Source organism: Pyrgilauda ruficollis, unplaced genomic scaffold, assembly GCF_017590135.1.
Source record: "Pyrgilauda ruficollis isolate IOZ18807 unplaced genomic scaffold, ASM1759013v1 scaffold63, whole genome shotgun sequence".
Lineage (NCBI taxonomy): Eukaryota > Metazoa > Chordata > Aves > Passeriformes > Passeridae > Pyrgilauda > Pyrgilauda ruficollis.
The window spans coordinates 3617916-3631379 of record NW_024528044.1 but is presented as its reverse complement, the minus strand read 5'-3'; the positions used below and the strand labels follow the sequence as shown (position 1 = coordinate 3631379).

The 13464-nt window shown below is 39.1% G+C and overlaps 1 protein-coding gene across 1 annotated transcript in view; it reads right to left on the bottom strand.

Annotated features, from left to right (window-relative positions):
- Positions 1–3744: 3744 nt before the first annotated feature.
- NPAS3 (neuronal PAS domain protein 3) overlaps positions 3745–13464 on the bottom strand; it is a 595500-nt gene continuing 585780 nt past the window's right edge. Inside the window, exons 10-11 of the mRNA XM_041484137.1 lie at positions 10822–10937; positions 3745–8007 (exon numbers count right to left, since the gene is read on the bottom strand). Of these exons, the coding sequence (XP_041340071.1) occupies positions 6698–8007; positions 10822–10937 (1426 nt within the window). The 3' untranslated portion in view covers positions 3745–6697. The remainder of the gene's footprint in view (positions 8008–10821; positions 10938–13464) is intronic.

Below are 13464 nucleotides of genomic sequence, written 5' to 3'. Positions count from 1 at the left end.
AACTTGTAAGGGGAAAGGTAATCTCAACATTTCAATGTCTCTAGAGTCAGTGAGAGGTAAGTTGAGACAAAGCAATGGGCAATACAGTCTCCTCTCTGCAAAGCATGCAAACCTTCTCCCACTGACATCCCATGAGCCTTTATCGGGTCCTGATGATCTTTTTGCCCAAGCTTTAAGTCAGTACCCGTTGTACTGTTGGTGTCTACAAAAAAATCCCTTATTTTCCACATTGCATCAAGTCTACACAGCTCCTACAAGTTGGGAAAAAACTCAAGACTTCCTACAAATGTAATCAAACACATAGTTATTGACTTTGTCTGTTTGGCTTCAGACCTGAGTCACTAAGCATTCTGTATTTACTTCTAGAATATGATAGTTCTAGAAACATGAAATATATAAAAAAAAGTCTGAACTACCCTGATTTTTTGTTTTGCTGAAAGACCCACCTCATGGTGATTATATAAATAATATAAATAAATTATTTATAAAAATAATAAATAAAAGCGCTTCTTCCACTCTCTTTTGCTGACTTTAGGATTCTGAACAAAACTTCTGAACCACCTGATTCAAGTCAATTAAAAGAAGAACTCTGAATTCTTGGCTTATCTCCTGTCATATTGCTTTTGAAAAGATCCTATTTGGTCCTGTTAGGGCCATGAAGATGATCAGAAGTTTGGAGCACCTTTTCTATGAGGACAGGCTGAGAGAGTTAGGGTTTAAGATGGAGAAGAGAAAGCTTCAGGGAGACCTCCTAGCAGCCTTCCAGTACCATAAGGGGGTTTATAAAAAAGGAGGAAGAAGGACTTTTTTATAGAGACAAATAGTGACAGGACAAAGGACACTGGTTTTAAAAAGAAAGAGGGTAGGTTTAGATTAGATGCTAGGAAGAAATCCTTTACTCAGAGAGTGGTGAATCACTGGAACAGGTTGCTCAAAGAAGTTGTGGGCAACCCAGGCATCACCATCCCCTGAAGTGCTCAAGGCTGGGTTGGATGGGGCCTTAAGCAACCTGACCTAGTGGGTGGCATCCCTGCCCATTGGAGGGCAGCTGGAGGGGGTTGGAATTAAATGATCCTTAAGGTTTCTTCCAACCAAAACCACTCTATGAATCTATGATTTGCTGAAAAAATGTGGCTGTGATTTGATAGGTTTTATGAAAATAGCTTCCAATTCTCACTTATGAAAAGATGAAAGAATAGGTGAGAGAGGAAGAAAGGACCTTTATTATGCATATATACATACGTACCACCCTGTGTGCATGCATGTGCATGTTTTATAAAGGGTTTGATCTTACCTGAGCATCTGTGGCTCTGGTGACATCCTATTTGTTAACATTTCTGTAGGCTCTTCAGTAAACTCACTGGATAGATGACAGTTCATTAAATTAGTTGACAATGCATATCCAGTCTTTCCACCCTCCTCCCCCTGCCCTAAAATGAAAATAAAGAAATGACAATGGTAAGAAGGGAAAATACTATGCAAATAACTCTGAGAGCACTGACACATTTAAACTAATGCATTTCCTAGAATCATAACAATAAATGCGCTGTCAGGGGCATCGCAGTTACTCCAGTGACACAACCACTGTGCAAAAGCACCAGTGCAAGCTGTCAGAGCTGATTATTTAAGTACTCCTGAAATATTTTTCTTTCACTGTAACTTCTCAGAGTCACGAGGCTTGGAAAGAGCCCTTTTCCTCTTGCAATCCTTCAGCTAGCTTTTAAATATCTGCATATGCCACTTTGCAAAACAAGTGGGTCAGAAACAAATTTTCTAGAGATGGCAGTTACTGACATCCGTTGTTTTGGGAAATGTTCTTTGATGAGATGACTTGAGAAAGTTTTCCCAGCTTCCTGCATGACAGAGTTTTTCCTCAAATATTACAAAGATAGCAGCTAGACCCCAAAGAACCCTTTTCAAAGGGCTTAACACTTTCAAGAAGTTGATTTTGTTTATTGAAGTTGCTGCAGATAACAGAGACAGATGAGTGCAACAGCATCACTATGAAAACCGCTCCATGAAATGGCCTTTCCATAATTTTCTTTAATACACAAACTTCCTCATTCAACTGCAAATCGTAGAGCAGTCTATTAAGTTTGACCATCAACTCCATGCTCTGATGCATGTGTAGGCAGTATGGTTGAGATATAAAAACCCCTTATAATTGCTCAGAAATGCCCCTCTCAAGCCCCTTCTTGGAATTAGTGGCTTTAGTCATACTGCTTAACACTTATTTGGAACAATCATGTTATTCTTCCATTAAGCTTTATTCTGGTCATTCTTTCAATCTGCATTTAAATTCTGTTTTCCTCTCGGTTGGCACTGGCACCCTTAGCTACCTCATAAACAAGATACATTGCCAACTGGAACATGCAAGCAGAGCTGAAAGCAGCACTGCTAACCTCTGCTTCTCCCTACCCCCTGCAACTTGGAGTTGTATCAAACTCAATGCCTGGAGCCTGGGAAGTGGGCATCCTGAACTGCTTGGAAGCTGAAAGAGCCAGACTTCAATCTATTAAGGTACTGGGCTGGCTCGCTAAGCTGTAATTGTACACTTTTTTTTTAATCAGCCCAGAAAGACAGATTCACATGCTCTTACTTCAGCTGAGTGTATGTTTCACGGTAAGGAGTTGTGCTGCAAACTGTGAATAGACAGTTTTATTCAGCATTTATAAGGCAAGCAGAATTTGACCCAGAATGACTAGCCCAGCAGCATGAATTTCTAAGTGGACATACAGAAGAAAGGAGATTAGGCACTCAAAGCTGCTTAGAGATTTTGGCTATTACCAAATTTGCATTCTTAGGGATTGCATACTCAGCATAACAAAATAAAATATGGAGTTTGGAAATATCTGTCACAGGTGGGAGAGGCACTTAAAAGAAAGGCAATGAATGCAGAACTGCAGTGGGTGAGAAGGCTTCCACTCCCCTGTCCCACCCCCAGCCTTTTTTTTACCCAGAATTTATGCAAGGTTGCTCCCTTTTTAAGGCCAGCCACTGTGTGTGGGTTTCTGTGTAATCAAAAGTGTATTTGACTTTTTTCCCCCCTTCATTTGTGGGACCAAGGCTTTTTGCCTTGTCAGTTCTGCACTAGCAAATGTTTCTGTTCTCAGTTGGTAAGGCAGAATGTCTATCAGCATGACATCAGCTACTTACAGGTCGCCACTCTGGGGAAAGAAGGTACACATTTAAAAGAATCAGCAGCCTAGGTAGGATATAATGTGACTGAAGAGTTTCACTGTAACACTGTAGACTACAAAAATGAAAATATAAAGTGCATTTTAAATGATTAATGTACAAAAGCTGACCTCTTCCAGTGTGCATTAATCAAGGAAAAAAATGCACACTTTCTATAGTGGTTAATGTTGCAGGTACATTATTCAGCTTTGATAATGTGCATAAAAATGCTCAATATGACAATGAGTTGGGGTAGCTGAGAATTTAGAATGGTGGCAAGTTTGTTGTAGTATTTGGATTAGCATTCTTAACCTACATCTTGACAGCTTCCTTTCTTCATTTCAAAAGTGTTAATAAAATCTTGCTTTTTCCTCTTTCATTTTTGGTTATTTTTTTCTTGTATTTTAGTTATTTTATTTTTTTTCTTTTTCTTTTTTCTTTCTTTTTTTTTTTTTTTTAAACAAAATGATTAAAAAATACCTGCTCAAACAAATACTACCAGCATTCATTAGTCAGGATGGTTATATGTAAAAGAAATGATGCCAGATAGTAACAAATCCAAGAGAAGTTTATTATGAAAATGGCACCTGCGGGATGAAAAAAAATTAAGTTACATAAAGACAACCATGTATGACATGTATGAGAATCTACAAAAGTATAAAAAGAACCCTGTTGTAAATGAAGTATGTACATTTCTGATTTGCAGCATTATCAATGATCAATGAAAAAAATGTTTCAAATAAGCCAGGCACTCAAGAAGTTAGATTCGGTTAGCTTAACACAAAATAAATGTACCATAGCTGTCACTTTTTAACATTTTAATTTTTTTATATTGTAGAGTTGGTAACACTGCTAAGATTTATACGAACAGAATCCCTTTCCCCATTATTCAGCTACTTGGCACCAGTCTCCTCATAAAAGATTTCATATATTTGTACAAGAAATAGTTAAAAACACAGACACAGTCTTCACAGGTAATGAAGTTTTTTTTTCATTTTGTAATTTTAAACACTATGGATTTAGACAGCAGCTGTGATTATCTGTTAGTTTAAATCACCAGAAATCATTTTGACACAACACAGAAACATTTATAAAAAAAACCCAAAACAACAACAGCTGTCTAGCTGTTTTTTGCAGCTGATAGGTGCAGTCCTTTGATTGTTCCATAGCTAGAGCAGAGCTTCCAAAATTAAACTTTGAATTTCCCAATCAGCTTTCTCGCCTTTTTCACACCTACATAAATCCTTCCTATGGAACCTTTAAAAGCTCATTAATTAAATTTCTAGCATCCAATTCCTTTTTTGCTATCACTCCTCTGTGGCTTGGACCTACTTCTCAAATTCAAAGCTACCGTAGAAATTGACTCAACGCAGTGAGCAATCAAAAATTCGGACAGTTGAGTTAATACATTAGCATTGCACACGTAAGTGAATATATATGACAATTCTAAGCTCGGTTTCCTTTTTAAACAATGCCAGTTGACCTTTGAAGGAATTTCCTATCTCACTGGTAATTGCTCTACATATTGCTCTGCCAGCCTACCTAGGAGAAAAGCAAAGAAATGCACCCTCTGCTTACAGTTCGAGCACAAGGACTCTGGGAATGTTAACAACTGAGGCTATATGGCGTCAATTTGCTTAATATATCTGAGCATTACTCTGTAGTGCATTGTGGGGTACACTGGAAGAGTAAGTCATACCCAGAATTCCTCTGTGGGAAAAATGGCTCCATTAACCTTGAGCTAGTTAAGAGTCTTTTATCTCTGAGAGTGAAGAAGAGAGAACGAGAGAGCGAGAGAAAGAGAGACGGGAAACGTGTGGAGGAGGAGGGGAGAAAGGAAGGGGGAGAGAGAGGTTTGAGAATACACAACAGCAAAGCAACAGCAGAAATTAAAAGGTATACAGACAGTGGAAGCAGCATAAGGTGACATTACAGAGGAAGGCCACCACACAAAAACCACTAACCCCCAAGAATCACTGGTTCACTAGGACTGCAGGAATGGGACTTTACCACTCCGGACTAGAGATAAAGCACAGAGAAGACAAAGGACAAAACAACTACATTAGCTTAGTATATACTGCATATAGTAACACACATTGAAACTGCAATGGGACTGACAGCCAAGGACACTTACACATTGTACACATTACAGTTCTCACATCTGTTATTAGATGCCTTAACAAACAGCTGCCAAAGATGGAGTGGAAGAAGAATTTATATTTGACAGTCATTTGGAGTGTTTGACACTACACTGTGATTTCTGGCAACAAAGACAAAATAGGAGATTTCTTTTCTTTTACTTAATGTGCAGTTTTCAGTTGTAGTTATCTATTTCAAGCTTATTAACCCATCCTTTAGTTTTAAAACATATTGGTTTCAACACTAGAAATAAGGAAAAAGAAAACAACAAAAAATACCCAAATCAAAGAACAAAAAGAAATTTACAACCTTCCCTCTATAATATTAAATGAAAAACAAAATAAAACATGTTAAATAGTTCTTCTGTTTTTTCTTTTTACTCTGAAGTGTTATTTGATGTTGTAAAATTAGCCTCAGTTACACTGAGAAAAAAATAAAGCAAAACAATATGCACCTAAGAAACTGCTCCTCGCGTCAATTAAATTGAGTTTTTTGTTTTTAAGCTCTTTTTGAAAAAGGCTTCCTGACCCATTTAAATTTGATGTGAGGCTATGCTTGTTAGTTTGGAGGTAACAAATTTTAAGTCCTGCAGCAAATGTTAATGAGGGCTTTGTCTTAACTAACCAAGGAGACTGCAGCACCCCACTATAAACCAGTACGGAACACATTCTTTCCAAAAAACCCAGCCCACAAGCTGCATATTGTATGAAGACATTACAGATTAATAAATGATAGCACCATGGTTTTAGAAATTAAGTTAAAGTTTCTGTAATTAACATTTAGTCCAACTTTTTAACATTCTAGTCACAGGCCAGAAATTAACTTTTTAAGAACCCAAATTATTTTATGTGCAAGTAAGAAAATCTTAACCATAAAAAGAGAATTAAACTCTGCATAAAATTCTAAAATACTATCCCCTATTTTAAAGGAATTAGGAACAAAACCCCCTTTTCATTTGACTTAGTCAAACAGGGCACATTGTTTATGCTTGTCTCTTTTAATCTTGATCATATCAAGATCATTTTGAAGTAAAACCAATGGTTGTCACTTTAAAATCTCTTTACCACAACACTGAGTATTCTATGGCAGAGGCATACACATATTAAAGGCATCTTAATAAAGATGCAAAGGAAAAAACACACATCTTAGAAGAAGACAAAATGGCAGGCAACTGGTACTTCGACTCTCTGAAGGCAAAAATAAAAAAATATCTTTACATTAAAGAATAAGTCAAGTTAAAGAGAAAGGGAATGAAATGGGGACCATCATATTGAGATAATAAGCTGACCTGCTCAAATTCAAAGTGCTAGAATTAAAGGTCTAAATTAAAACATAGTCTATGCCTCAGAGTATAACACTGAACACAGTATGTGGTCATATTTCAATCCTCCTTCCGTTCCAGAGTCTGTGTAGTGTGAATGCCATTGCTGTACACAGGAAATGGAAGAGTGGAAAAAAGTCCTTCGGCAGTTGTGAACACATTCCCTGCAGGCATTTGGGTCAGACTGGCCCCGCTCACAGCACTTCCAAACGGTCCCGACATGTTGAGTCGGTGAACGTGGTGGTAGAGCATTTCCATCGGCGTTTTAGGATCCAGCCCAAAGCTGGGGCTGTTAACATCAACAAAGTTAACAGCGTGGGTGTTAGGGAGGAGGTTGCCCTGCATGGCTAAAGTAACTTCAGCTGGAGCATACCGAATAGTGCCAGTGGTGTAGACCCTCTGAGCAGCAGTGCTGGTCGCAGCAAGGGTTCCTGTTACCCTGTGAACCAAAGGAAGCACCACATTGCCTGCTTGTAACCTCTGAAGGGCTTCCAGATCCCCAGTGTACAACAAAGAGTTGGACGCTGTGGGACCTCCTGGATGTTTGTCCCTTGGAGATGCTGAAAGTGGGGGTGACAAAGGGTCAGAGGACACTGGAGCCAAGGCCGAGTTGGATGAGGTGCTGAACTGAGTTTTACGGCTGGCAGTATTTTCAGTCCCTGGGGGGGTGAGAACAGAGTCTGGAATGGAGACATGTAAACTACTGCTGGCTTGGGGGGAAGGGAAGTGCTCGGAGCTGGGGGGCTTGGTCATACTGTAGGGCGATTCATTCCTTGAGATTTCCCTGTTGGGTGGGTAATTCCAAATACTGCTATCATTATCAAAATTGATAGGTTCTGAGATTTCTGTTTTAATTTTGAGCACTGAGGCACTGTTTGGTGACGAGAGCAGCTGGGGCTGGTCCACCAAAGCTGAGTCAAGTCCATTTGGACTTGAGGTGCTTGACAGCCTTCTCCGGGTCATGCTGCCTCCCTTTTGCTTTTTTCTCCTCTTCTTCCTCTTCTGATGTTTGCTGGAAGACTGGGCATTTACTTCACCTGCACTGTCTGAGTCCTTGGCACTGTCAGAGGTCAGTGATTCACAGTTCTGCAACCGCAAGTCTGACTCACTCTCAACATAGCGCTCCACCTTGATCTGCATAGAGCCAAGAGTGCCAAAACTGTCCTCAGGGGCCTTCTGATTCTCGAAGTCTGAGTTTTCAAAGCTGTCATCACTGTCCCTGCTGTCCTGGTTGCTGGAGCTGTTCCCATCCTCATTACAGTTCATTTCATTATCTGACTGATTTCCTGACTTTTTCCTGTCGGATTCAGGGTCTTCACTGTTTTCTGACTGGTTTCCTTTCTCATCTGACTTTGAGTTCTCATTGTCCTCTGGAGCAAAATAAAAGTGAAACAAAGCATTAGCAACAGGAACATAATATTATAATCCAATTCAGATTTCTACCTACCAATGAGATTGGATTTAACATTTTTTTGGCAAAAGACGTTCTCTTCTGTAAAGCTGCGTGGTTTTTTTTCCCCCAGTATTGTGTTGGGAGAGTTTTGATCACCATGCATGTCTCTGCCTCAGGACTGTTAATGCACTAGAAGCCTATGCTATATGGCTGCACCTCGATTGAGGGGGCCTTTTCATCTGCTCACTGGACAAGAATCATGATGATTCTTGTGCTCACATGATGATGATGATGATGATGATGTGCTCACAGCTGTGAGCACAACAGCAGTGTAGCTGTGCCACCCAAAGAGGAGTCAGTGAACAAGCCCATTATCACCATAATGTTCTAGTGATTGTTCTTCCACAACCATGTTCTCCTGCAGCGGGCAGGCACGCACATATAGCGCTATTCACTAATGAAGATTCTAGTACTCTCATCTCTTTTTCTTCTGACTATTGCTGCTTTTGAAGTGGCATAGAGTCTCTGGCTGCAGTGGAATTACTGCTGATTTCCTCCCGTGTGAGAGGAGGACCAACTTGTATACAAATCTGAATGAATGAATAAACCACTTAAAATGAGCGAATAAACCAGTTTATGGTTGAAACAATTTTGCTATGTTGCTAGACTGTCTTCTTATATTCTCCTGAAGGAAAACAAGTTAAAAAAAATACAGAAAAAATAATCAGCCAATGAATGAAATTCTCGATTGATCCAAACCATCTAAAGACCACTGAAAATAGCACAGCTACAGCACTGAGAAGCTGTCACTCTTCTTGCCTGAATTCATTTAATTATAATTCTAATACGGGTGAGATAAACACTGTAGCCCACTGGACTTGGAGAGGCAAAGCAGCTTTGAGACTGAATATGCTCCATTATCACACTATGTTTGAAAGGGTCAAAAAAGGTTTCAGGAAACCCCGTCCTTTACAGACCAGCCAGAAATCTTTTGTTGCCTAATAAAAGATGTTTTTCACTCATCAGAGCCAAGTACTACTCTTTTCAATATCCTTGCTTTAGGTGGAGAGGGGAAGGATTGGTTTGCCTCTAAAGATATTGGTTACTTCTGGAGCCATGTCAATGCCAAACTATTTCCCAGAAGTGCTGAAGGTGGGTTTGACAGGAAAGCTGCCTGAGCATTCAGGACACTGCACTTTGCAAGTCAGTGGGACTTTTGCTTGTGTGAACAGCAGCAGAGAGACCCTTCCTTTCGAAAAATAAAATCTATAGGAAAAAAGTAGCAGCTGTAAACCCCCAAGTCTCATCCATCTTTTTGTTCCACCTAGGATTGAATTTGTCCTACAATTTTTTCTTCCTTTATTTGAAGATGCCTTCTTTTAAGCCATGGTTTCTAGCTGGGGAAGAGTGGTCTTAGAGTGAGGTAGTCTAAAGCTACACAATATTTGCCTGAGATTATATCACAGCTTGAACTGAACTTGTTGGTTTCATCTAAAATACTGTTCCAAATTCAGGTCCTTTGGCATTTCTATTTAATTCCTTTGTAGTAAACAAGCCCCTGTGTCATCTGTCTTCCAAGACTCCCAGATATCTCCTTCAGAGATGTAAATATCTGTGCACCTTTGGAATGCTGTCTTGCTCTGCATAAGCTTTAGAAATCATGAATGTACATGTATTTCTCATGTGCTCACCTGGAGAAACTTCCAGTGCATGTGGGAAATGCAAACTGTCTTCTCCACATATGTGTTATTTGGCTATTTAGGAACAAGACAGCATAAAGGAAGCACTGGGAATGGATGAAGAAATTCCCAATGACAGTGGTCAGTAAGCCTGAGCATTGACTTTAACCAAGCTGTCAAAGGAGAACATATGAAATCAAAAGATGAAAGAGAACAGCCACATAATAAATTTAGTATAATATAATATCATATCCTGATCCTCTTCTTGCTTTTTTCTTGATTTATATCACAGTGATCCATTTTCTCTAGAGTGTTTTCGGTAGTTATTATAGACATGAGAGAAAAATAATCTGTCTATCTATCCATCCATCCATCCTACATAGAACAGCTGAGTAACATCTTTACTTCTTGGGCTACAGGAAAAACACACTTCTTTCAAGGCCAGATGATTTGCACCTATGCCTAGGTAGCCACTGTTAAAACTAACAGGGAATGTGTGAACCATCTGTGCACTGGACCATCTGTAGGACTAATTTACACATAGAACTTGAGGCGTACACTCAGCTTTTAAAAAACAGCTGAAGCCCCAGACTTAAAGAGCTTAGAAACAAGTTCTTGAACCCACACATTTTAATTAAATATAACTTTTAACCCAAGAAAACTCTCAAATTTTTCAATCTTTACTGCCCCCTAGTGAGAGTCTTCAAAAATGTATTTATACAGGGAAAAGAGATTGAATAAAGATTGACAGCAGAGACCTCTAAGTAGAATGCCTGCCTACTTTGGAAAGAGAAGAGCTTGAATTTTATCCATCAGTTGCAATCCCAAGTCCCCTGCACGAGGCACAATACATTAAGCACAGCTGGGAAATCAAATATTTAGTTTGGTGCTATGTAGGCAAGAATGCATGAAGAAAGTGAAGAGAAATTCTGAGGAAATGGAAATGCTAAGGTGATTAAAAGATTTTGCTAGTGTTTTTCAATTTAATTTTATATGATTTTTTTTTGTTTTAATGGAACAATACTTGAGAAGTAAAAGCAACTGAAAAGCTGACCGTGTGGCTTTCATGATATGAGCCTCTTGTGGGTGTAAAGGCACACCATGTGTGTTACCTGAGTTGTCCTTTGAGTCCGATTCAGAGTCAGAGGTCTCTGAGGATTCTGAGGTTTTCTCTGGCAGATGGGGAAGTTGTGCAATATCCATTGGAGTGTCCTTGTACTCTGGATTACTGAAGAGGATACAGCAAATACAAACACAATAGGATGATTTGCAGTTTCATGATTTTTTTCCTTTTTTCATATCAAAGTTCAGGAACAAAGAACAGGAAGAATAGCAGAGTAAACACAGAAACACATATTTTTGTCTTCAGAGCTTCACAGCAGGAATTTTGTGAAGGTTTATTTTAATACTGCAGTCAAATACTTTTATTGACTAGGTACTAAACCTTGTTTGATTCTAGCGATATTTTAGAGCTATCAAAGCATCCTTGCTGAAGTGGGACATCATGGCTTGTGTGATATCTAACAGTAAAGCTACACTGTGTAATCATCCAACAACAAAATATCTCCATTTTGATCCCATTACTGTGCCTGGGAGGAGAGAGAGAGTGTTTTAACTCTTCCAATCTGTTTCTCTCACACTGGCTATGTCTATTAGAGTTATCTCTGTAGAAATGTTCTCTATCAGCCGTGCCAGAGTCCTTTCAATGTTTTTCTCAACATTCCAGTTTTCCACATTTTAATCAAGCATGTCATACATGAAGTTATTAAGAAGGTGCTCAGCGAGCACTAAAGAAGTGACCAGTGTTCCAAAGAATCTGGCCAAAAATTAGATAAAATAGGTTACATATTTTTAAACACTGCACACATACATCCACATCAGCAAGAAACCAAAAACAACCTCTCTAACTATGTGACAGATGCACATGTGCATGTTAAGATGCATATGTTAGGGATAAAGAACTGTCAACACACCCATTATAATCATATCTTCATCTGCTCATGTGGTGCTCACCTGTGACTTGTTAGCAAGGAACATGACTGCAATCTAAAAAAGCTACACTGCCAGAGAGATGGAAGAAAACCCCTACAATACCATGCTTTTGCTTGGTTTGTACCTTTTAAAATGTGTTCCTTTCTTAAGTGCATGCAAGTGCAGAGGAACAGACATAGCTAAACATAAGTGGTAGAGACTATTAAAAATAACAAAGTCTTTAATAATTTTTGAATGGGTGAGCATTTCCATGCAGTTCAAATTCAATTTTGGTAAAATGGAAAATCCACAGTCCTGCACAGAACAATGTGAGGCAGCACTGGGGGTGCCTGACGCACTATCACAATGACAGTATGCTCATATTCAGCCTCTCAGAGTGTACTGTGAAAACTCAGAGCTCACACAGCTCACATGAGATGCCATGTTACGATTATCATCTTTATGGCTTTGTCCTGACAAAGTGACTTTATTCTGTTGCATCCCAGGGCAGTCCCCAAATTTGCCCCCTCCAAGCAAAAGATGTTTGAGGGCTTTCACACTTTGAAAAACAAGTTGCTAGAACAAGAGCAGCATTAATCCTCCTTGTCACTATAATTAGTCTATCCTTTTACAGACAGCTGAATCATACTTTCTAATGCATGGAAATGTATACAGACCAGTACTTCTGCTAAGAGTAGACCTAATTATGCCTTAATCTGTTATTAAAATATTATTTGGGCTTTTGGATCTTTTGTGAATTCCAGTACAAGGAGAAATCTAAATTAAAAATACAAATTCAGTGAAGATGCTAATAGTTCTCTAACAGACTGGTGAATGGAATACACTAGGAAAATCAGGTTCTGGGAGGGGACCTGGGGAAGACCACATTTGTTTTTTTTTTTTTTTTTTTTTTTTTTTTGTTAGGTATATTCTGCTTGCAGAGAAAAATTCTATTGTGGCATGTTTGTGGACAAGGTTCACCTATTGTCTGGAAAGCAGAAAAGGGGACAGAAGCAGCTGTTCATAATTCTTATGTATGACTTTTAGAGCTAGAGCTGGAAATATGAGAACACTTCTGGGCATTTTGCAGCCCTGTTAAGAACTGGGGCAGTGAAGCTGTACTTCCAGTTCAGAATTGTCAGCCTTAAGCTGACCTCCTGAAATGCTGCATTCTGCCTCACACTTGCAAAGAACAGACAAAAAAGTAGCAGGATAAGGATATATTCAGAAAAGTCTGTGCTCAATCATATCAGGCCAAAAAATTGCAATTCCCAGTGAAAACTCCACTGCCGTGCAAGGTTTCCCTCAGTACCCCTTCAATGCTCTCCTGCCAGGGGTTGCTTCCTTCTCATCCCCAAAAGGGGAATCAAAAGCATTTCAACATGCAAGTTTAGGCAGGCACAGTCTCTTCAGGGCTTGCTGGACTTGGCATAATAAGTCACAATCTAACCCCTAGACATCACTTTGAACTCTCATGGCATCAAAGGGAATGTAACAAACCATGACAAGCAACTTAAAAGGAGAACAGGCCAGAAAATGACAATTGCATTTCATGACAATCTCAAGGTTTCAAATTTTATTTGTTTGTTTGTTCTGCTTTGGAATGAAACAGAAAATCTCCCAATCTTATTGAATATTTTCACAAAACAGAATGTGTTGAAAGGTATTTTCAGATGAGAAAGGTCAGGTTTATAATTCACTGTCTCTCAGTGACTGTTGGTTTTCCCTTGAGCTCCGAAACCAGTCCTTTAAAAATACTTTGGTAAAAGAGAATTTCTCAGGGA